Source organism: Dipteris shenzhenensis, chromosome 20 (genome assembly GCF_047967505.1).
Source record: "Dipteris shenzhenensis isolate YYH24624 ecotype China chromosome 20, Dip_SZ_1.0, whole genome shotgun sequence".
In the NCBI taxonomy this organism is placed as follows: Eukaryota; Viridiplantae; Streptophyta; class Polypodiopsida; order Gleicheniales; family Dipteridaceae; genus Dipteris; species Dipteris shenzhenensis.
Genome location: NC_141615.1, coordinates 32669305 through 32695640, shown reverse-complemented (window position 1 = coordinate 32695640; position 26336 = coordinate 32669305). Strand labels below are relative to the sequence as shown.

Sequence of the window (26336 nt, the reverse complement as noted above, 5' to 3'; positions counted from 1 at the left end):
TTTGCCCTTGTGAGGCATTTGCTGTGTTTACAGGTTGCTGTTGCAATTCGTGATTTGTAAAATGTCTGAGAATCTGTCTACCATTGTCAGTGAGAAGCTTGACAAGAACAACTTCCAAGCATGGAAGTTCAGGATGACAAACTTCCAAAGTTATGTTTTGGCTATCTATCAGTATTTCAGATTATATAATTGTGCATATTCAGGATGCAAGCACACCGAAGGAGACATGGGATACTTTGACAAAAATGTATAGCACAAATACACAAGCCAGGAAAATGCAGCTCAAGTAGGAGTTGCATAATGTGCAGAGAGAAAATATGAGCATCAATGACTACCACATGAAGGTGAAGAAGATTGCAGATGCATTTGCTTCCATTGGGTCGCTAGTGGAAGATGATGACCTTGAATGGTCTAGGAAAGGATTATGCACAGTTCTGGACATCCATAGCTGTCCGTGAAAAATTTCATGATTTTGAGGAGTTGATTGCTCTTCTAGTTTCTGAAGAGTAGAGAAATGGTGGTGCATCTTCTTCAGGAGGAAGTTTAAAAGAAACTGTCTTCTACTCAAATGCTGGAAGAGGTAGAGGTAGAGGTAGAGCACGCCGACCTGGAGGCTGTGGCAAAAATCCGAATATGCAGCAAATTCAAGAAAACCAGTCCTATGGATGAGGACATGGTAACCTTAGAGGTAGGGGTAGCCAAAGAGGTCGTGGTGGATGGCAGAGAGACCAAAATGCAAATAGCAAGGTTAAATGCTACTGCTGTGGTAAAATGGGTCATATGGCTAAAGATTGCTATAAAAGCAGAATGACATTATGAATGGAAAATTGCAGCAAGGCAATTATGCATCCTCTAGTAGACAGGGTGATGACAGAAATGAGCGTTTGTTTATGGTGTAGCACATGACAAATTCTGTGACAAGTGCAAAAGAAAGCAGTGATGTGTGGTATGTTGACTTAGGTGCATCAAACCACATGATAGGTCATGCAGAATGGATGCAGGATGCAAGGAAAATGGAAAAACCAGGATTTGTGGACACTGGTGATGATACTGCACATCCTACTGTGCAGGTAAAATTCCTTTATCTATGCAATATGGGAAAAAGAAATACCTGTTTGATGTATTTCATGTCTCGAACATCACCAAGAACCTGGTTTTGGTTGGTCAAATGGTTGAGCAGGGCTTGCAGATCAGATTTAATCCTCATGGATGCTTTGTTGAGGATATGAAAAATAAAGGTCGCTTGATAGGAAAAGGAAAGAAGAAGGGCAGGATGTTTACGTTGGATGCAGACATGCCTGAATTGAGTGCAGCAATGTTTCCACATGGGACCGGTGTAGTTGCAGATATTGATATCTGGCATAAACACGTTGGTCATGTTAATGTACAACGACTTAAATTAATGCATGCCCAAAATATTATTGTAGGATTACCTAAGTTCAAGGTTGCAGAAATGTATAGAGTATGTGAAGCCTGTCAATTTGGAAAACAGGCAAGGAAACCATTTCCTAGACATGTTCAAGAGAGTAAGAGGCCATTGGAATTAATTCACTCTGATGTGTGGACTACTAAAGCTGCATCTATTGGAGGCTGTCATTATTTTGTCACTTTTATTGATGAGTATAGCAGAAAAGTTTGAGTGTATTTTATGAAAAAGAAAAGTGAAGTGCTTGGGCATTTCAAAGCTTTTAAAGCTATGGTTGAATAAGAAATAGGCTTGCAAATAAAATGCCTAAGGTCAGATGGAGGGGGAGAGTACCTCTCAAATGAGTTTGCAAGGTTCCTGCAGGAGCATGGCATAAAGCAGCAATATTCATGCAGTCATAGCCCACAGCAAAATGGACTTGCAGAAAGGAAAAACAGGCATATTGGAGAGGTATCTCATGCCATGCTCAATGAAAAAGACCTGCCAGATTTTTATTGGGCTGAAGAAGTTGCTATAGCAGTCTACATAATGAGTAGGACTCCCACTGCAGCAATACATGGCATGACACCAGAGGAGAGGTATACTGGTAGGAAACCATATATTTCTCATTTGAAAGTTTTTGGTTGCATTGCCTATGTTCATGTGCCAGATGAGTTGAGATCCAAGTTGGATCCAAAAGCTGAGAACTGCATCTTTATTGGATATTCTCTTCAATAGAAAGGGTATAGATGCTATAATCCTTCTATTCGTAAGTTTACAGTGAGCAGAGATGTTGTTTTTGATGAGATGAGTAGCTAGTATAAACCAGTAAATATGATTGATGATGTAGATGCACAAAATGGTCATGCTGCACAGAATTCACAGCAGTAATGACAAAATATTAGTGGACTTGTAGTGTCCTCTAGCAGTGGTTCACATACTTTGCCATGGATAGGTAGATTGAGATTAGGAGAATCTCCAAAGCAATGCAAATAGTGGTATGCAAGTATCACGAAAAGGAAAAGAGAAAGTAGATCAACCCATAGTTGATGTGAATGTAGGTCATTCTTATGTGGATGGTGAATCCAGTGGCTCAGAACAGAGTCTTGATGATGAGTTGGGTATTCCATCTATTGTTACACCTAGAGTAAGGAAGACAAGGGATGTTTTGAGAGCACCTAGTAGTGAGCCTATTTTGCGCAGGTCTACCAGAGTCAAGTATCTTGTGGGTAGGCTGAAATATGACAGATTTACAGCCATTCACTATGCCTATATGGTCAAACTGATACAAGAACCAAAACCCACTTCTATTGAGCAAGCCATGGGAAAAGAAAAATGGGAGAAAGCCATGGATGAAGAAATGGTTGCTTTGGAAGAAATGCTACATGGGAATTGGTGCCTTTGCCTAAAGACAAGAATGCAATTGGCTGCAAGTGGGTTTATAAGGTGAAGCACAATGCAGATGGTTCTATGAGCAGATACAAGGCAAGATTGGTTGTCAAGGGGTATGCACAGACATATGGCATTGATTATGAAGAAACACTAAGTCCGGTTGCAAGGATGGCAAATGTAAGAGCAGTCATTGCTATGGCTGCATCGAAGGGATGGTCATTACATCAGATGGATGTAAAGAATGCCTTCTTGCATGGTGATTTGCAAGAAGAGGTCTATATGGAGCAACCACCAGGTTATGTGCATGCTGTTTGTTTGTAGGTTGAAGAAAGCCTTGTATGGCTTGAAGCAAGCACCCAAACCATGGCCTGACAAGATAGGATAGTATCTTGTCACTATTGGTTTTCAGATTTCTACGGCAGATTTCTCACTTTGAGAAAAACAGAGAAAGGTATTATGCTGCTTGTCATTTATGTTGATGATTTGATCATCACAAGTGATAGTGATGAAGATATCCTTCATGTGAAAATGCTATTGAAGCAGAAGTTTGAGATGAAGGATTTGGGAGAGCTGTGTTACTTCTTGGGCATTGAGGTGATTAGATCCACAAGTGGGATATGGCTTTTGCAGAGGCAGTATGGATTGGACATGCTGTCCAAATATCGGATGATAGGCTATAAGCCTATTTTAGTTCCTTTGGAGTAGAATGTGAAGTTGAGTTTAGATGCACGTGAGCTTCTAGAAGACCCTACTATGTACATACGCATAGTAGGAAGTTTGATTTATGTGACTATTACCAGGCCAGATTTGAGCTATGCTATTGGGTTGGTAAGTCAGTTTATGCAGGCTCCAAGGAAATCACATTTGGATGCGGCTAGACACATACTGAGGAATGTGAAATCCACATTGCAATATGGACTATTTTATGAGACTGGGGTTCAGATACAGTTGTGTGGATACACTGATGCTAATTGGGCTGGTAGTATTTTTGATAGACGATCTACTAGTGGATATGTGTTTTCTTTTGGGAGTGCTGTAGTCACTTGGAGCAGCAAGAAACAACCTACAGTTGCCTTGTCGAGCACAAAGGTTGAATACAGGGGTATAGCAATGGCTGCATGTGAGGCAGCTTGGTTGCATAAGCTGCTTTATGATATGCATCAGTCTATAGATGGGCCAATTGTCATTTATTGTGACAACATGAGCAGTATACACATGGCAAATAACCCAGTCTATCATGCTAGAACAAAGCACATTGAGGTGCATTACCACTATGTGCAGGAGAAGGTTCTAGTAGGTTTTATTGATCTAGTTTATGTCAGCATAGAGGATCAGGTAGCTGACATATTCATGAAGGCATTGGGCGTAGAGAAGCTGCGCAAGTTCAGAGACCTGCTTGGTGTGCAGGAATTGGGATTGAGCTCGAGGGGGTGTTGAGATATCAAGCTCCACTCGTGATATGCCAGGGTGACCGTTGTGCATTTATGTCACCGACTTGTTAGCTGCAGATGCGGTTGGTACACCGCCCATGAATAATAGCTGGATGACAGCTATCTTTATGTACTCTAGTTAGTGGCTCAGTTAGTATGCCACCTTTAGTATGCCTCCTAGGTTAGCTGAGTTTGGTTTGAGACCCACATATAGGGTTCATCTATTCCTTTTGTACTAAGAGAGAGAGTTCTTTTGGCTTTCACAACTAAGAAGAGGAAAACTATTTTCAGCCTCCACCTTTGTGTTTAATCCCCCATTGTGTATATGAGAAATCTACAAGTGAGACTCCTTACCTCTCTCCCACTTTCTTTACAGATCCTATCTCTTCAATAAATGGTATAGAATGTACATCCCTATGTTGTGGTAGAAATATTATCTTCTTGGTTAATTGTATTATAACTTGAGTCCAATAGTAAGAAACACTCACGTACTTTTACTTTTTCCAGAAAGCTTATTTTTAAGCATCATATTTCAAAATTATTTGCATTATGAGCCACCATGTTATCATGTTTGTAAAGACCTCAACATGTTTCTTTTTTTTTGCGTTAAAATATTTTGCATACATTAATAAAAAAAATGGGATGGTTTGTCCAGAACTATACCTTACAAAAATTGGCTTACTGTAGGGATTCAAGCCCAGAGCTTCTACCACACATGGCTAATCCATCATGCTACAAGATATATTCTCAATTCATGAAGTCTTTTGCTTACCACCGGATCTTTGGAGCTCATGACCCAATTGAGTTCTTTCAAGTTTGCATTGATAAGATCCAATATTGGTGATTCTCTTAGCCCTACACTAATTTGTTGTTGAAAGATTACTTCTTTCCTTATTTCCCACAACACCAGGATGATGGATGCATGCAAAAAAAATAATGCAGTCGCGAGCGTGGATGAGAATCTATACGTATCACCTATCAAGACCGCCCGTCATCTTGACCCTAGAAAGAATAGGCTAGCCCTATGGATTGTGACTTTGAGTTGCCCTTGACACCACATAGTTCCATAGAATGTGTTGAATCATCTATTTGCATGCACATTTGGTTGCTTGATGTTAGTTGGAATCCCTTCAAGTTCCCTAATTCTACCTCTATTTTTAGGGAACCATTAACGTGACTACTCCCAAGGCATGCAACACAAGTGCCAATGAGTACCCTTGATAGATAGATCTTTTGGGATCAAACCTATCGATTGCTCCTCCATCTATGCACAACACAGTAGAGGCATTGGTGATCAAACATGCAATTTTCTCAATGAACCGTCTCCAAAATCCCATCTTTTCAAGGACACACAACAAGTAATCCCACCATATCTTAATGTAGAAATTCTATGGTAAGCTAATGTATCCCACTTGACATCTATCAAAAATTTGATTAATTTGAATTACAAGCACCATGATTCAATACAATATCAACTAAATCCCAAAATTTACCCAAAAAAAAAAATGTAATGGTTAAACTTCTCGAATGTGTTATTTACACAAAGGCAACAAGAAAATGCAATATTCATGATATATTATAGCCCCTCTCATAAAAAACAAATAAGGTTAAATAGCCTATAAGTTCCAATAATAACATCATTCCCATTCCTTTGTAGTTTTAAATCAAGCTCTTACTTTCCCCTTATTTGTTGGGCTGATTCAGTCTTCTTCCTATAGAGACAATGCTCACACAATTCAAGTCAAAAAACTCAAATGTGGTATATAACCCAAATGGCACATAAGAGTTTTATTCCATTCTGGCTCATGTTTACCAATCGGAAATGCCACAAAGAAGTACTTGGCTACTCGGTTATTGCAACATGATCAGACACCCTTGATACATGTAAGGGATACAATGTCCCACACTTGGCACCCCTTGCCAAAACCATAGAGCCCTTTTAAATTTTCCAACTCTGAAAGCCAAAGGTGGTCTGAAAACCAGCATCATCTAGTTGACCCACAAAAATGAGACTCTTGGTCAGCTTAGGCACATGTCTCACATTTTTCAAAACAAATGCAGACCCATTTGCAAAAGACATTTTTCACATGCATAGTTATTCAAGATGCACACAACCTATCTTTCCAGTGTTATAAGTGGAGAACCATTACCTATGGGGAGTAACGTGGAATGAAGCACCAGAATCCAAAATCCAAACTTGGGAATATGCATCATCTGAAGTGGTAAGCAACTCTGCAGGTGGACTAGAAATGAAGAGAATATCATTGTCACTATCATCAGCACAGTGACTGCATTGATCTCCTTAATCTTTACTTTTCCTTTCTTCTCCCTTGGACTCTCTTCCTTCTTATTTGCACTCCAATTTGCATTACTTTTCTTATCCTTTTGCTCTCTTTTAGCTTGTAGCAATCCTTTTTCATGTGGGCCTTCTTGCCATAATGGTAACATTGAGTCTCAATGTTTTGTGCCGTGGATTTGCTACAAGACTTCCCTCTTTCTTGGGACTTCCCCATGAACTATGATCTACCCCTTTGCACATTTAAGGCTACATCCTTCTTGTTTCCATCCATGGACTTCCATCTAATCTCTGCGACCAACAAGTTACCCACAACATCATCTTACTTCAGTACACCAGGTGTAGAGTTACTGACAGATGTACGGAAGGTATCCCACGAGGATGGCAATGAATACAAGAGGAATATTGCCTTAGTATCCGCATTAAAATTCATCTTTTGAGCTTGAATTTGGCTGAAAATAATATTGAATTCATTTCAGTGAGAAGCAATGGAGACCCCTTCCTTAATCTGTAACTTAAAAAACCTCTACATGAGGTAAACATTATTAGAGGCAATTTCCTTCTCATAGGTGGCACGCAATTTCATCCACAAATCTTCCGTAGTCTGCTCATTTACTACTGTGAAATAGAGTGACTTTGCAAGATGAAGTCTAAAAACAGACTTTGCTAATGCATCCAACTCATTCCAATCATCCTCAAACATATCTATAGGCTTAGCTACAATCCCTGCCAGGGGCTTAATATGCTTCTCTTGAATAAGCACATCCCTTATCTATTCTTTCCACAAAGAAAGGTTTGTCCAATCAAACTTTTTATTGCTGTGAAAAAATCCTTTTTAGACATGGAAGAGGATGTTGAAGGACAAATTGATTTAATGGAATCATACCTAGGGTCCTAAGGTCTATAGTTGTGAGTGTGTGAACACATGGTGTGTGTAGGTGTGCCTGAGTTAGGTGTAACTGATGATGTGTTAGTTAGTAGGTGTGAATGAGTGAATCTAGGAGTGTGGTGTGTGGTTGAGAGATCATTGTGGATATAGAGATGCTCTCTTGAGCTCACATATGATGTTACTACCGGCGGATGTAACTTGTGCCTATATATTGGGCATATCTCTCATGAATAAACTCTCTCCCTTTTCATCATCTTGCTCTCTCCATCTTGTCTCCATGCTCCTCCAACATGTGGTATCAGAGCCTTTCCACCCTCCTTGAGCCTCCACCCACGTCCTAATGCTACCTCATCATCTTCTTCAACCTTCTTCACACCTCTTCCATGTCTATCCCATTTTCCCCAATTCTGCCAGAATCTTGCAACTTTAATTAATCCACATCCAGCCATTAACTTTCAAAATCCATTCGATTGCAGCTTTCTCACACTAGGGCGCACCCTACCACTGTTGGGATCGACAATATTGTACTCTGATCTATCGTGCAGCCGTGTTCTTTTCTCGCCAAACTTCCTCAAATTTCTGCCTCTACATTCACAATTTCGACTTGCCCTATTAGCCACTTGGAAAACATTTAGGGCTAGGTGCTGCCAAAATTTGAGCTCAATCCGACCATAGACGAGGGAGATATCACTATTTCTTTGGCCAACTTTCTTGATGTAAGCTGCTCAAGATAGGTCAAATTTGATCCTCCAGTCTCTATTTGCACAATTTGGGGGTTTCTCTCAAATCTCCTTCATGGTTGAAGCATTGCAAACGGTTACATGCTCAAAAGTTTTAGTATTTTCGTATTTTTGCTTGGCATTGATGGGTGTTGATCATACAAGTAGATGGTTAAAGTATTTAATGCTCCAAAGTTGGCCTATGACTATACAAATCATGTTTTTCAAGACATATGCTTGGATGAAAGGTTATATTGGTCACAAGAATGCATCATTCATGATGTTTTAGACTGGTTCAGTGATGTATGCAGCCCCTTTGCTTTTCTATGTGGATGATATGCTCTATGCATACTACAAAATTTTGAGCTTAATTATGTATGGCTTTATGTTTCATACACTATGCTATGCAACATTGAAGCATATGATGGATACTCTTCATAGGTTCTCTGCCTTGACTTTGCCTAAAATGCATGTAATGGTGAAAGGTTATGTGCTTCACTTGAGTAGTGATTTGATGAGCATAGATGTGAAGATCAAGGAAGACATTATGTTCCTTAATGGTGATATACTAGCTATACTAGCTAGTGATTCTTTTATGAAGAAGAAGGATGCAATAAAGATCAAAGGGCAAAGGAGTTACAAGAAGGGCTACACCAAGAACCTCTCTAATGACAATGTACCTCACACTATGGTAGCTTGGAAGAGGAGGAGGAAAAGGACAAGATATGCCATCAAAGGGGGGTATTTCCCATCTTCAATTTAGAATTTTTGTGTGTGTGGTCAATAAGGGTTCTCTGCCTTGGGATGTCCCCCTCAAATGATTGTTAGTCTTATGTTTTACCTTGCTGGATCTAAGGGTATTCCCATGCATAGTCATTGTCTATCTCCCAATTGTAAACCAAGAGTCCTAGGAGTGAGTCACAGGTTGGGGCCATGTGTGTTGCCACATGATGGTGGGCAAGCCATGGAGCATGGGCCATGTACTATTGCTAAGGGAGGAGGTCATCAATTTGCGGGGGGGAATGAAGGACAAATTGATGTAATGGGATCATACCTAGGGTCCTAAGGCATATGGTTGTGTGTGAACAGATGGTGTGTGTAGGTGTGCTTGAGTTAGGTGTAACTGATGATCTGTCAGTTAGTAGGTGTGAATGAGTGAATCTAGGAGTGTGATGTGTGATTGAGAGATAATTGTGGATCTAGAGATGCTCTCTTGAGCTCACATGTGATGTCACTACTGGATGTAACTTGTGCCTATATATTGGGAATATCTCTCATGAATAAACTCTCTCCCTTTTCATCATCTTGCTCTCTCCATCTTGTCTCCATGCTCCTCCAACAAATGCCATAATGCAAATAAAGCAAAACCCCAAATGCTAGTGCCCGCAAGAGAGAAATCACACCAAATACCATATGCACCCAAATATGTATGCCACAATGGAGGGTAATATCAACAAAAAACTCAAAGCTCAAAGAATGAAAATGCATCTGACTCATGTGCATATACTATGCTTCCATATGAGAAAATATGGCCTAAAAGAAAATGTCAACCTGTAATGACAAAACAATGGCACACCCTCAAGGGGTGCACTATTTAGAAACCCTAGGTATCATGTGTGCTCAAGGGGTATTAAAAAAACCCCTCAACTAAAAACTTTTCCCCAATAAAGAGACCCCTCTTTACTTATGAACTAACATATTTTTTTCTAAAGTTGAATTAAATTGTAAATCTGTTAATTTTTTCCAAAATTGCATCAACTGCAATGTGTCAAAAAGTTGCCCCTCAGATAAAATAGCATTTTTGTGCTAAACGTCCATCAATAAAGCATCCCACAAGGCAATATGTGTTGGATATCAATGCTCCACTCTCGTGTAACTACGTGGGAACCAGCTAACTCTACTTGTAAGCCCCCCATATGAGGAAAAGGCATTTGAGTAGCTCGGTTATCCGGTAGGTCCTGGTTTGGACACCAGATGGGGGCCATGTGTGGCCTGATGGCTGGACGGCTTCAAATAGAGTTGGCACACCGCCAACTAGGCTACATGCAAGTGCGGGAAGGCATCCCTTGACTGACCGCATTGAGGGTAGATGGAGCATTTCTTGGGGTAGCCCACTCTCGGGTTGCGGGGACCGCGTTTGGAGCCTCAGATGATCCCGGATGGCTGTGGGCCGAAGGGAGACCGTAAGTTAATTGCTCTATTTTGCGCATCGGTTCTATCGTATGGTCGGTGGCCTACTTTGGGACCGACCCCCAGTCGACCGTTTTGGGTAGACTGGGTCGGCCACCCAATTGAGCCTAACCGACTACGACTAGTGGCCCATTTCATCATTGGCTACAACAACCTTGATTCCTTAGCATTCAGCCTCCGTCTTCTACTATTTCCAACATGCCATAGAAGCTTCTCTCACAGGAGCGCACGGCTGGGAGGCAACACCATCTATTGTATCAATTCTACAGTAATCAAATTTTTGATTCTCCATACTATCTTGTTTTCTCTCTTGCGTACGAGATACTGTTATCTATTGAGCACAGACGTTGTATTATTTTCTTACATGGTATCAGAGCCTGGATTCTAGCAAGAAGATTTGGTAGTGTGTTTCTGTTTACGAGCAGATTGTGAGAGATGGCCCAGCCCGCAAGACTGCGAATCCCACCGTTCAGTGAAAGCAGAAAGTTGGACGACTCTAACTATCCTCTCTGGAAGTTCAAGATGAAGACCATCCTAAGCGCATATGAGCTTTGGGACATTGCTACTGGGGTGGACGTGAGGCTGGTTCCAAGACCAAATCCAGCCAATGCAGGACAACAGATAGTACCAACTGCGAATGAGATTCTCGCGTGGACAAGAAGAAATGCAGATGCGCTGTGTTCTATTGTCTACAGTGTTAGTGATTCCATCATGGCGTTAATTCAACATGTCACCACAACGGAAGAGGCATGGATGGTCTTGAAAAGTTAGTATGAGACCACGAATCAGACGCAGATTGAGAATCTAGAGACTCAACTCGCAAATGAAAAGTTGTCTGAGTCTAAAGCGGTAGAGAAGTTCATCACCAGGGTGAAGAATCTGCGCGATCAGATGATTGCGATTGGCATCACCATCACCAGTGAGAATCTAGCACGAAGGTGCATATGGATTCTCCCACCAAAGTATGACGGTCTTGTTACGGCACTGAATATGCAGAATAGAAATCCGCCCCTCAACTTTGAGGATCTCGGCGCGATGCTTCTGGAGGAGGAGATGCGTCAAAAGATGAGGACTGGAGAAGATTCGGCTTTCTGGACTGGATCAAAGAAAGGTAAGGGTAAGGACTCTGGTAACCCATCTTCTTCTGATGATAAAAAGAGAAAGAAGAAGATCAAGTGCTTCTATTGCAACAAGGCAGGGCACAAGTAGAATGAGTGCCACAAGAAGATTGCAGATGAGAAGAACGGAGTGAAGAAAGAGTCCAGCAACAGCACGCAGGCAGTACCCATAGAGCTGTTCATCGCAATTGAGGAGATTTGCACGGAGGCAATTCATGTACCTGCAGATGAACCTTGGATCATTGACAGTGGTGCATCATGCCACATGACCAGTCGGAAGGATTGGTATACCTCTCTACAGCTGGTATGGAATGACATCATGGTAGCAGTCGGCAATGATGCAAAATGTCTAGCAAAAGGAAAAGGTACAATTGCTCTCAAGTCAGATGGAGCTGTAAAACAGTTGTCCGATGTTCTTTATGTGCCAGATATCAAGAGGAACTTGTTGTCCGTTTCTGCGATCACGGATCGGGACCTCAAAGTTCAATTCGATAAGAATGGTGCACAGATCCTGGATCTTCAAGGAAAGGTCATTGGTAAAGGTACACGGTGCAACAACATTTACGAACTCTCAGCTTTCAATGCTCGAGCGGATGTGAAGAACACTAAGCTATGGCATGAGAGGTTCGGTCATCTAAACCTTAGTCCTTTGAAGGAGATGCATAAAAGTGGAATGATTGCAGACCTACCAGAAATTTTAGATCTGCCCGATGTATGTGAAGCTTGCATGATGGGCAAGCAGCATCGTCAGCCCTTTCCTAAAGAGGCTAGCAGAGCAAAGGCTCCTCTAGAGCTCGTTCACACGGACCTCTGTGAAAAGATGGAGATGGAAGCTTTGGGTGGTTCCTTCTACTTCATGACGCTGATCGACGACTACAGTATTCCTTGAGACGAAAGACGAGGCTTTCAGTAAGTTCAAGGAATGGCATGTAATGGTCGAGAAAGAATCGGGGAGGAAGGTGAAGAAGCTGAGATCAGACAGAGGTGGAGAGTTCACATCGTCTCTATAACCCTGTTACCAAGAAGGTAATTGTAAGTCGCGATGTGGTCTTCTCAGAACAACCGCATCAATTGGAGGAGGATGCTTCCTTCCCAGACAACCAGGACCAGGATATCCATCCAGTACCGCCACCAACAGTAGACCGAACTCCCCCAACGGTGCTTGGGAGGATTCAAGACAAAGAAGATGAAGAAGAGCGTGTAGAACCACAACGGCAATGGCCATTCCCGAAGTGGGTAAAGCAGCATTTGGATGGGACAGAACCTCTAGCAATTGAGGAGGAACCATCCGAACACCATCGGTCCAAGAGATTAGAGAAGCAAAGAAGGGCGCAGGAACACTTGGTCAACTATGCTTTGATGACAGAAGTGATCCGTGCTAATGAACCCAAGTGTCTTGAAGAGGAACAAGGTGATGATAGGTGGATGGAGGCTATGCAATCAGAGTATGGCTCCATAATGAAGAACTACACTTGGGACCTTGTGGATGGACCACCAAAGCGCAAGGTAATCGGAACCAAGTGGGTGTACAAGATCAAGTACAAGTTCGATGGCACGTTGGATAAGTACAAGGCTCAGCTCGTGGCAAAAGGATTTGCACAGGTACATGGTTTTGATTATCAAGATACTTTTGCTCCCATAGCTCGACTAACGACAATTCGCAGTGTTTTGGCTTTAGCTGCCTAGGGAAGTTGGCCCGTGTTTCAGATGGATGTGAAATCTGCCTTTCTGAATGGAGATCTCAAGGAGGAGGTATACATGGAACAACCACTAGGTTTTGAGATCCCCGGTTTAGAAGTTAAAGTCTGCAAACTAAAGAAGGCACTTTATGGGCTGAAACATGCCCCACGAGCGTGGTACCAGCGAATTGATGCCTACTTTCTGCAAAATGGTTCAGGAGGAGCCCATCTGATGCAAATTTGTATATCTTCAGAGAAGGAGGCAGGTGTATAATCATGGTACTTTATGTGGACGACCTTGTCATAAGAGGGAACCATGAAGAGAAGATCTCGCAGACGAAGCATTTGCTAGGAAGAGAGTTTGAAATGACAGACCTCGGACTGCGATGCATTTCTGTTTGGGGATTGAAGTTTGGCAGGAGCAAAAATAGATCTTCATTTCATAGCTGAAATATGATGGAGAGATACTGAAAGCATTTGGCATGGTTGAGTGCAAAACAATTGGTACCCCTATGGAGGTTGATGCGAAGCTCTCAAACGAGGATTCATCACCACTGGTGGACGAAGCGAAGTACATAAGGCTTGTGGGCAGCTTGATCTACCTGTGCAACACACGGTCGGACATCAGCTTTGCGACTAGTGTACTGAGCAGGTTTTTCGATAAGCCCCGGGAGAACCATTGGAGGGCACGGATGCGGGTGCTAAAATACATCAAAGGCACACTTGATTATGGCATCACCTATACCAAGGGCAACATCTTGACCGGATTTTGTGACTTGGATTGGGCAGGAGACGTGGATAGCAGGAGATCAGTGACAAGGTACTGTTTCTCACTTGGATCTGGACTTGTGTCATGGGTTAGCAAGAAGCAACCCACAGTTGCTCTTTCTTCTACCGAGGCTGAGTACAAATCTGCATGCTTTGCTTCTTGCAAGGCAGTGTGGTTGATGAGGATTTTAGGGGACATGGGTGTAGGGCAGAACAAGCCTACGCAATTATCATGTGACAATCAGAGTTGCATGGTGATTGCAAAGAACCCGGTGTTCCACACTCACACAAAACACATTGAGATTCAATATCACTTTGTACACGAGCTGATCATGGATGGAGAGGTCGACTTGGTGTACTGTTCGACTACAGAGAATGCTGCGGACATCTTCACGAAGGCTCTTGGAAGAGACCTGCTGGAGTCGACTTGGCATTGGGCCGAAAAAGTAAGTTCACTTGTGGGTGGACATTGAGGGGGGGTGTTAGATATCAATGCTCCACTCTCATGTAACTACGCGGGAACTAGCTAACTCTACTTGTAAGCCCCCCATATGAGGAGAAGGCATTTGAGTAGCTCGATTATCTGGTAGGTCTTGATTTGGATACCAGATGGGGGCCATGTGTGGCCTGATGGCTGGACGGCTTCAAATAGAGTTGGCACACTGCCAACTAGGCTACATGCAAGTGCGGGAAGGCATCCCTTGACTGACCGCACTGAGGGTAGACGGAGCATTTCTCGGGGCAGCCCACTCTCGGGTTGCGGGGCCCGTTTGGAGCCTCAGATGATCCCAGATGGCTGTGGGTTGAATGGACACCGTAGGTTAGTTGCTCTATTTTGCGCACCGGTTCTATCGTATGGTCGGTGGCCTATTTCGGGACCGACTGCCAAACACCTATACTCTAATACCAGCTGAGAGCATGGCTGGGAGGCAGCACCATCTATTGTATCAATTCTACAGTAATCAAATTTTCGATTCTCCATACTATCTTGTTTTCTCTCTTGCATACGTGATCCTGTTATCTGTTGAGCACAGACGTATTATTTTCTTACAATATGGACCTATCAACTCATCTAACAAGGATTGCAATGTATCCAAATGACTTGTTAGAGCATCCACTGCAACCCAATGCAAACCATGAATGAGTGCACATGGCTTATCAAAAAAATCATGGCTTCACGACAATGACCGCTAGTGAAAATAAAACCTGGTATGCCTCAGAGCATGGGTGTCACTGCATAATCAGACTCAATAAGAAAATCTGCAAGTATCTCTCTTCTGCTAGAACTTCAAAATCCCAACCGATGGGAGTCAACCCTTGCAATTGACCAGTGATAAAAAAATCAAAGGTTTTAACCTTTGAATGGAATTTTGACAGAGAAACAGATGATTTGACATCTCAAAGAAACGAAACTTCTCCAAATCTCCAAGGAATTGTGTAAGACCTGACAGGTAGGGGTTTTTGGGCCACTGAAACGCAATGGAACAGATGGTTTTGCAAACCGTGGTCCCAATCACCGAGTCCAATACATGGATTGAAAAAAGTTTTTGCAAACCAATATATTTGTAAACTCCACCAGAATGCAAATGATGAGCAACACATAAGTTTTAAGACCTCCTGAGTCCACTGGAATTCAGAAATCTACAAATGGTAGCTTCAAACTTGAGTTCCAACACACTAGCAGAAAAACGTTGAACCAAAGACAATGAGCCAGAAATCCAATGAAATGATCCCAAATTCAAGAATGAATGGGTTTTCAAACTCCCAAAGTGTAATGGACACCAAAAGTAGGTAATGGTTACCTCTACAGGTCATTCCAGAATCTCAGTCATTAAAAGGAATAGGGGAATAATCAAAAAACTTCTTTTGGCTCCAAAACCACTTAGAGAATTTTCCAAAGGTCTTTGCACACCAGGATGCAGGTAAAGTCACCCAACATAGCTTCTTCTTCCTCCCACAGAGCTGCAGCAGCAGACTTCGAGCTCTAGGCACACACCCGTGCTTAGCTAAAACACCCATACTCTAATAGATCTCAATTCATAGGAATCTTTCTGACAAGATATGAATGGTATGTGAACTTGTGATTTTGATTTTTTTGTAAGTCTTGTAACTTTGTAAAATTTTCTTACTTTTAATTTCTTGTAGGTGCTTAATTGTCTTGGAGATGCGTGGAAGAAAAGAGTCCTCAATATGAGATATGAAAGTCATGACTCCATTATAACTTTGGCAAAGCTTAAGAGTCTAGAAAAATATGAGGATGGAGAAGATACTAATGATTGTCTCTTCTTGAAGAAGCAAACAAGAGGATGAGGGATATATGTATTTCATGCCCTCAAAAGACAACAAATTTAGAGGGTAAGTTGTTTCTTTATGCTCAATATCTTGTCTTGTTGTGTAAATGAAAGATGGTGACTGTTGGTTTGTGCATCATTTTTAAGTGGCTTATGAGGGAGATCTTCCTTGAGAAGATAGAGACATAGTCTATCATGGCACTCAACGATTTGTGTGCCCTCAATGCCATGACTCATCCATTTGTAGTTCTTGCGAATCATACAGTCCATCAGTATATGGTGGAAATCAAGATAGAGGGGAGGAAGCATATCTTCTCCTCTCTAAAGGAACGTGATAGAAAATCCCCTATCAAAGGTTCAAAGAGAGGAGATGTACATGCACCAAGGAAGTGCTACAGAGATCAATGAGGTTGTGTAGAGAGTTGTGTTTAGGTACTTATGCATGATCTATAAGTCTTTTCTTTGAGAGAGAAATAAATATTTTCCATTTGGTAAGTAATAGGATTCTACCACATTGAAGGTACTTGAAGCACCTTGTGAAGGAGAACAAGTTGATTGACATTCCTACTCGATTCAAAGGCTAGCTTGAGATAGGGAACCCCGGCACTTGCATGTACCCTAGTTTGAAGCATGGATTGTCCAAGTGGGAGCTTAGTAGCTGCCCATGGTAGATTGAATTTTCAGCTGGGCAAGAAATTACATATGATAGAGTTATGTTTGCTGAGCACTCAACAAGTAAGAAGAATGGTAAAGAGATACGCCAAAGAGAATGTCATCTAGGCAAACAAAACAAACAAACAAAGAGAAAGGTATGCCATCAGTTATTTTGTAGCCTAGTTTGGTAGAAAAAAGAATGGAAGTTAAAATTATAAAGTATTGGAATTCTTGTACTGTAGAAGTAGAGAATGTGGATACTCCACCTCGTGAGACTAGGGATGAGGAACTACTTGTTGAGGTTTCTATTTAAGGTAGAAATCTCAACTTTGTTTTTTCGAAAAAGTATCAAGCTTATGTTCCTGTTTAGTACTAAAGCATTTGAATTAATTCCTGGAAAAAAGAAAATGGTGAAAGATTTTATCACATTTGCATATCACCCCCCATCACCTTTGGATGGCCATAGAAACATGTCTATTTTTGGTTCAACGGCGCTAGGTGATTACATTACCATCATGGGATTAGATTTTTCTAATGCGAAGAAGAATGATTCCTACGCAAAGGTACATGAGTTCTTTCTTGGACTTGGTAGAAAGGAGAGGTATTATACTAGGATGGGAGGGAAAGTAAAATGGGCTGCAAAATTTATACTACTAGACTTCCCTATAGGTTTGGGATTCCCACTTGAAATAAGCTTGTAGAGGACCATGTTAGATGTGGTATTAATGGGTATTAGTATAGAAACAACTGCTACATTGCGTGATGATGGATGGCTGGTTCTCTTTCGTCGTCTTGCATGTAATTTAACTTTAAACATAATCTCTCAATTGAATGATATTTTCCTTGAGTTTGGTCTTTCGAACATGTTGGCACAATCTTTGTTTGAAGGACCTTGCATGTCATGGAGAATGGAGAGGATTTGATGGTTGGTTTCTTTCTTCCATTGTTTGCTTTTATCACAATAGGTAAGAAAAGGTTAGTAGTATTCAAACTTTCATTGTTTGTATGCAGATGCTTTCCTTCATGATAGTATTTGCTAGACATGTGGGCCGTCATCCACTCATGTTCTACCAAGAGAGCCAACTCTTATTTGATAGACTTCACATCAAGAATAGGAGTGACTCATAGACTCATTATCTTCCAAATGCAGAGAAGATGGTGGGATCTTCATTGAGTAGTAGGCATGCTAGAGGATCAGTGGAGAGGTCCACTAGTTTTTTTGAGCTTGTTGTATCCTATGATAAGAAATAAAAAATTACAAGAAATGACTTAGAATCTTTTATGCAAGACATTAGTTCTCTCAGCCTAGTTAAGTGGCCCATCAAGCAGATTACCTTACTTGATGGAAGCTCATTGCAACAATATGTGCCCATGGACTAGGTTGCTAGTATATATGAGGTGATCAATGATCAAATGTTGAAAAATGATGCTCCGCATTCAAAGAAAAGAAGGTAAACTTTCATTAATAGCCTAAGCAAAGAGAGCCTCTAACATCAGTGTACAAAAAGTCACTAGAATCACTGCAATAGGTTTATTCCATCGATTTTTGTGAGACTAGGTGCTGCCAACATGCTAAGCAAGACTTCTCAATGTCTGTAAGGAATACTTTTTGGGAAATCTCCTTGGAGTCTCATACAAAATTTATATATGATGTGTTGTCGACAACTTAGTATCGTGACTACCCTAGGAGGATATGGTGCAACTACAAGGTAAATGGTTGGGATGTGTATTGCAAATCATGGTATGGGATGCATGGATACCAAGGACATCATTTTATCGATACATGGAGTAATTCAAGAGTAATTCAAGTGGCATGTAGCTATATGTGCATGGGCATTCAAGGATTGTGAGGAGGACGAAGGAACACATAGGTATGGGTAGGGCTTTTGTTCAACACTTTGTGGATTATAGCACAAAGCATATGCCTCACAAGAGTAGAACCATGCTAAAATGGTTCTAGAGAGACACATCAGGTGATACCTATAGTGTATAAGAAGATAGACATCCTACCTTGCCATCACATACACGTGAAAACCCACCCTCTTCACAGACGGAACTGTTACTATTGAGCCACCATACCGAAATTTTCCAGAGAACTTGCTACCCCAGCTAGATAATTGTGGATCTGAGAGCAAAAATAGATACTTGTTTGCATACCTTTCTCTTCTTGTAGTTCAAGATAGTTCAATTGGGATTCTTGATGGTAGGGCAATACATGAGGACATTAAACCATTTCTTCTTACATGGGTTCTAAACTTCAAGGATTATGTGGATGGCTACCTATGTGATTAGCAAGAAATTCTAGTTGGCTATGAAAAGCCATTACAATTTTGATTTTAAATGCAAGTAGTACAAGGTGCATTCAAAATCACCAAATTAGTGAAGGGGGAATTGAACTGTGTAAGAATGATAGCGAGGGACGACAATTGTTTCCATAGGTTGTACAACTATACTGCCAATGGCTGAATTTGTGAGAGACCATTTGCAAGTAATATCAGGGTTAAGTTTTAGGAGAGATGTGCAAGTGGAAAGAATGCATTGTACGAGTCCTGCATTATGCCAGTGATAGAATACTGGAAAAACATGATCGGTGAGCTAGTGATAGACTACTTGAAAAACATGATTGTTGAGCTTGAATAGGAAAACATATCAGAGATAGGAGTGTACAGAGATTATTGGCCAAGAACAAAAGTCGCCTTGTGAGGAGGATGATATAGATGCTTGCATTAATGAGTTCCAAGGCTAGGAGGAATGGAATGATCCATTAGGAAAAAAGGGAACTCATTTTGGGGCCTTTTGACCAAAATGAAAAATCCCTCTCCACCAATCACAAGAGGGCCAATGTAACATTGATAAAATAAAGAAAAGACAAAACAATTTAAACAAGTTTTCCTGCCTGTATGATTCAAAGATTCATATGTACTTTCTTGAGTCTCGGATTGGGTCTATTTTTTCCCCCAGTTCTGCATAGACACCCTAGGACGTCTTTCTTGCCTGGACGGGATTTGTTGCTTACGTTCCTACCTCTCGCTTGCATTTCACCCATTTGCAAGTTTGGTTGTCTTTCACAAATCATCCATGGAAACAAGAAACCAAAGGCATCCCAATGCAGAGCAGTGTGTAACTCAGAATGTAGAAGACTAAGACATAGAGGTGAGAGTTGTTTCTCGGCGACCTGCAACATGCATATCATCTATTTGGTTTGCAAATAGGGTGAATGCAGATGGTCATTGGAAAAAGATAGTTGTGTCAAAAGGAAGTTGGGTGCTAATGCAACCAACAAGGAGGAAAAAACCGCAATCGAATAATATATTTCTGGCCCGGCCTCTTAGAAAGGTAGGGTCAAAGATTTCAGAACAATAGATGGTAAGAAAGGTATTAAGGAAATACTAGTCGAGCATGTGTATATGCACATTGAACTTGTGCTGTGTGATTATCTAGATTATCTTCCACGGCACATGCCCAATTGTGAGTTTTAAAACCTTTTAGTTTTCGAATGGTAGTTTTGAACATTTCTATTTTTTGCATAAACTAAAACGTGTTTTGGTTTTCAGATCTGTATCCATCATCACATGAAGAATGGTAGCCGATGGAGTGCATTTTGGGATTCTTAGATGTCTTGCATGGAGCAGTAGGAGAATTACAATATCATGGTAGATCTTCAACTCAATTAGCACATACAAGTATCTTCTTCTATGACCATTTTTATGAATTGTTGAACAAAGCAAACACTCAATGTTTGTTGAGGAAACAAGATCTTCTACCATGGAATATGATAGACTAGCCAGTGCCCCCTAGTGGTGTGATAGAGACATATAGGGCTAAGCTATTTACAAAAGTTCAATGATGTTTACGTCCAGACATTGCTACAAGAATTGTAAAAATCAATGTATGCATGCCAATCATTGTTTTTGTTGACCTGTTTAACAAGTATTCAGTAAATGTATGTAAAACAATGCTCACCTACAAAGCAACTGGAAATAAAGAGAACCTTGACTTCTTGGATGATGGTTGGGATAAATCAATATCGAACAAATTCTACTGTGAGGTGGTGCCAAGTATGATTACCATTAAGTATATGATTGCAAGCCATAATTTTATATTTTCTTTTTACTATAAACATAGTATGCGGATAAATTAGTTCCAATGGACCAAGACCTTAACTTGTTCGGCCATGAAAACAAAGTACTTGAGATCAAGTTCTATGAAGATGGAATATTGATAAGTGTTTATCAATAGGACAATGTTATACGCTGCCCAATTGCATCATGACATTTGTGTGGAGATAGAGGACATTATTTTGAAAGAATTCTCATCATGACATTCATGTGGAGACAGAGGACATTATTTTGAAACAATTCTCATTCATTATCAACAACAAAAAGGTGCATAGAAAATCGGTTCTTTATTATCTTCATTTGTTATATTTACATGATTCATTCATTATCTTCGTCTATTATACTAACAAAACATTACAATAGCTATTGCATAGGAGGGAGAGCACAATTCAATGCAAAAGCATTGCTTGAGAGACTGTATATATTACTTCTCAATAACAATGTAGAGGATTTCACATGATTTTTGTACATGTATATACTTCTCAATGATTTAGTGACCAACATCCACACTGATCTTAGTGATTGTGTACATGTGTAGATATCTACCACGGTCCAACTCATAGAGAAGGTTGATCCTCATTCGGAGGCTATTGCTTTTCTAGATCTTGTTCTAAATGCAATTTCTATTGCTGGCGGTGGTGGAGACTTTTAGCTTTCGCTATACCTAGACGCTCCTCAGGAGGATTCTGACGCAGCTGGAGCATGTGATGCATCTGCACAATCCTCAATCTTCTCCTTGTGCACTAGCTCCTCTTGTACCATTTCCTCCTCTAACGTCGACTCCAACATCTCATCATCATCACTTCTTGAGCTATTTTAGAAACAACTCCAGAACCTCTGCTACTAGTGTAGCCCTATACTCTCAATTAGTAAGGAAGCATACTAGAGAAGCTATGCTACTAGTTTAGCTCTAAAGTTGTATACATACTTTGAGTTACAATGTAACATTCCTCCTTGAGTTGTAAAAAAGAGTAATGCAAATTGAATTTTTAAAACCTATATTCTTTTTGCACAATGGGCGAGCAAACGTGCCTGTACTTTCTTATCGCACAATGGGCAAGTAGGTGGTGCCCTTAGCCTTGTAGGCACCTTGGGTCAATAGTTGTCATGCCACCCTCTCCCCTCCTCAAGCTTCTTAATAGATAGGCTAAGGGCAGGTGGTGCCCTTAGCCTTGTAGGCACCTTGGGTCTCAATACTCTAATAGTTGTCATGCCACCCTCTCCCCTCAAGCTTCTTAGTAGATAGGTATCCAACAACAATGGCCACCAACACTCTCTCTCAATGTTCAGATGGGAGGGGGGAGGGTTTGAGGACAAAGAGAGTGTGTTGCTGGCCATTGAGCTCCTCACGATATCAACTCATGATTTACTTGTCAGTCTTGGCCATCTGAGAGCAGCAACAGAGACCACTCCTTGTTTGCTACCTCACCACATTAACTCATCATTAACCTTAGTTAAATTGGTTGAACGTGAAATTTGAGCAATGGGAACCATTGTTCACAAAAAACATTTTTCTTAGAAAATCACAAAACTTGGGGTTTCAAATTTTGAAGGTTTTTCTTGAGAGTTTGCCAACTTTATAGCTAAAATATAACTAAATCGCCTAAAGTAAGGTTTTTTTTTGGGTGAAAATGAAAATGTTGCAGGTTCATTGTATATGGTTTGCAGATTTTCGGTGAACACTGGTGGGATCGGCTGCAGAGACCACTCCTGGTTTGCAACCTTGTAAGTTGTCCCCTCTTCGAGTCTTCTAGCCCCTAATTACGCGCGCCTAAAGTGCAGACAAACTAGCTGATTTTATGTAGAAAGACGTTATCCCTCCCACAGTAGTAACCAGTCCAAAGGAGATGCATTTAACCGGAAAGTCCGAGATGAATCGTCAAACCTCATGAACAGATGGACAGAGCTGGTTTGTTTAAACCCTCCACAGTAAAATCCCTGGGCATGATACTCCCTTTGCGCTTTGCAAACCCACAGCTCGCTCGTAGAACAAAAACAATCCAAAGTAATCGATACAGAAGACAGCGAGCACTAGTATTTTTAAACTGAATGTATGGGCCTTAAAAAGAGCTAACTAGTAAGAGGGGAACTACCACAGAGTCATATATATTCGCCGGTCGAAGAAACAACTATCATGAAAAGGGACGAAGCCCAAAATAAGATAATCTCTACTTTCTCTATGAGTATTTACAAACATGGGCAGCTCTGAGCTATCCATAAGGACGCAGTTGCACAATAAACTGTACAAGACCATTTCTAGCTTAATCTCAACTGCAAAATCAGAACTGTACAGCTTCTCTACTGCTGAACCAACTACAGGCCTTTTTCTCTCACCATGGCACTGGGCAGACATGTTTAAATTATAAACAAATCCTTGACAGTTACCATGTACTTACATCCTCTGCCTTTCCAGGAAGGCTGCAAATTGTGAATAGGAGTATACTAACAGGTTGCCCAACTATTCTGCAGGCAGTTACCATACAAAAGCTCCAAGGAGATGCGTGACTCTTTGTTCTCCATACAAATCTGGGGCTTAAATTATCAGTCAATATGACTGTCTCTCAAGGGCAACTCAAATGTCCACAAATTCTTCCTTGGCTGTCTCTTGAGTGATGTTGGCCTCTTCCTCCACAGTCTTCCCCACAAAAGCATTGAGCTCTGCAAAATAAGGACTCTCGTCCTTATCCTTCCTTCCATCAGTTACATCTTTGTATTCTGCCATGAGCTTGTCCCACTTCTCCCTACACTGTTTCCCATCCCTCTTGATACCTACAGACAAGAGCTTCCCTCCCAGCTCTTCCCAAAGGCCAGCTCTTCTTGTAGACTTTGAAAACCTTGCTTCCATCTCTCTTCGAAATCTGATCAGGTGCAGAACCTCAGTTCTCTTCCAATTTTTGGACCTCTTCTTAGGGCCTAAGGCTCCGTCTTGGGGAACCACTATGGGTGGTGCAGGTACTATTGCTGTTGCTCCTGCTCCTGGTCCCATAAGCCTCTGCGTTAGTACGATCATGGCATTGTTGAATGCATATCTTTGGGCTCTCTCTTCTGCTCTCCACTTCTCCTCTCTCTCGTGCCGAATCTGCTCCCGCAGTTGTTCTTTTCTTTCCACAGCATCTAACAGATCTTTGAAAAACCGTTGTTGCCTTGTGATGACAGTCTCCAGCAGATCTTGCACTACGGCCAGGTCTGTGAGCGACACGCACTCTGAAGCCCTCTTTCTCTTCGCTGGAGAAGAGGTCTCTTCCCTCTGCTCCTCTCTTAGTTCGACATGAATGCTTCCATTTACGGCACAGCAAGGAACTGGGTCTTCTTTCCGACTTGGCAAATGTCCGCTGGCAAACTCAGCTTTCACTCTCTTCGCGTCAACATTACTATGGGACTTCCAGGAAAGCAATTGATGCAGCTCGTCGTAGAAAGGATGGTCCTCTCTGTCCCTGGCACCATCCCGGACTTCCTTGTACCCGGCTGTCAGTTTTTCCCACTTGTCTTTGCACTGCTGGGCGTCACGGGAAAAACCCACTCTCCCAAGTGTTTGTGCGATTTCATCCCATAAAGCGAATTTCCTGCCACTCTTCCTGAACTGCTCATCGAGTTCAGTTCTTGCTTTTATCAGCTTCAAAGTCTCAAGCCTAGTCCAGTTCTTGGACCGCTTCTTGTGTTCGCGTTCCTTCTTCCTGTCGTCTTCCACCTCGCCTTCCCCTTCAATTTTCGGTGCATAATTCCCGTTCTCAAGACGCTTGAAGTGCGTAGAACCAAGGCTATGAGGTGCGAAAGTAGCGGCTGTAGAAGCGATGGTGGTAACGAGTGCGGTAGACGACTGCGACATGTTTAGAGGATTTGCCTCTAGTGCAGGAGAGTGCTGCGACCGATCACTCGAATCCGTTGTAGATGGAGTCCGAAGATGTTGTGGGTCGAGCCCGTAGGCTCTCCGAGGTATGGTTACTGAGGCTTCTACGGCAAGGGGCTGAGAAAAGGGCAACGACGTTACACGAGGGTCTTGGGTGTCCATGGTCGTCCTGAGAAGAAATCAGGCGAATTTTCAGAAGACATCCAAGTTTCGGGATATCTGGAATTGGAAGCCACAACCACAAAATGAAGATCTACCGGGAGAGCAGCAGAAAAACCTCCGCGAACGGCTTTGCGACAAGCAAGCAAGCAAGCGAGCGAGCGAGCGAGCGGGCGAGCCAGCCCAAGAAGAGAGAGAGCACAGAGAAATCTCAAAGAGTGGCAGGCTTCAAACGCCGAAAAGGGGCGGCGAAGCAAGAAGCATGGGGGGGAGGGAAGGAGAGGAATTTCCGGCGAGGGGAGGAAGGCTGAGGGAAACCGAAGGGGAGGAGGCGGAGGAGGGGAAGGGAGGAGGAGAAGGAGGGGACGGGGGGAAGGAGGGAGGTCGTCATGCAAAGCGAAGAGCTTGGGGAGGAGATGGCGATGGCGGAGGAGGAGATTGACTGTGAAATTGAGCGAAAGTGGAGCTCGAAGACCAGGCCTCAGAGAAATGAAAGAACAGCAGTAGAACCATTTGACAATGAAGAAGAACAAGTAGTAGCAAAGGGAAAGAAAAAGAGCAGAAGAAAGAGACGTTGGGAAGCTCTATACACACACACACACACACACACACGAGAATGGCCACTTAGATCTCTAGAATGCTTTCCCCCATTCCCTCTTTTTCGGAAGAATATCCTTGGTATCCCCCCACACAATCACAAGTCTCCCCCCTCCTCATGGCGCTCCGCCGGTCGCTTGCGGACATCACGCCGTTTCACAGTAATGTTCAATGTGTCTATTACATATATCTGTTGCCACACCAATTATGTTTCTCACTGCAATGCCTGTGCTGAGAGCAAGGATACCTACTTTCCCAGTCTCGCACGCGAACGACGGGTTAAAATTGTTGACTTTTGAGATCGTGGGCTAGCAAGCTCCTCATGGGGCATCTCGAATGGCCTACTCGTGGGGATGACTGAGCCCCACTAACTGGCACACAGGGCAGCTCTCTACCCTCCAAAACTGGACAAATTGGCATGTTGGTTGCTTTCATGACCGCGGAATGGAGCTCTCATTGTGATGTCAACAACTCACAGCCACCCTTGACATCCGGGAAAGCCCTCGGGTCGGACTGATAGGTTCCCGATTACCACCGATCGCCTACAATCCTCCGTTGAGACTTGCCCCTAGGACCACTCCTTCCTCCAGGCTCATTCCCTTTTCCCGACTCTCTTCCCCACACCCCCCTCCACCCTACCCATCATACACAAAATTTCATGCACCTCAACAGCAAGATTTTCAACAGACGGCCAAAAATTAAATCGTATCCGTTCGATATTTACATCTCCTTTTGCAGAAGATGTCATCCGTCTGTCACTCTAAAAGGAAACACTAATGTACCT

General features: G+C 42.1%; 1 protein-coding gene across 1 annotated transcript; it reads right to left on the bottom strand.

The window, feature by feature from the left end:
• Positions 1-23084: 23084 nt before the first annotated feature.
• Positions 23085-25474, bottom strand: LOC147889553 (trihelix transcription factor PTL-like). The gene has a single exon (XM_087391787.1). It carries the CDS (start codon positions 24956-24958, stop codon positions 23522-23524), a length of 1437 nt encoding a protein of 478 aa, XP_087247913.1. The 5' UTR covers positions 24959-25474; the 3' UTR covers positions 23085-23521.
• Positions 25475-26336: the final 862 nt, after the last annotated feature.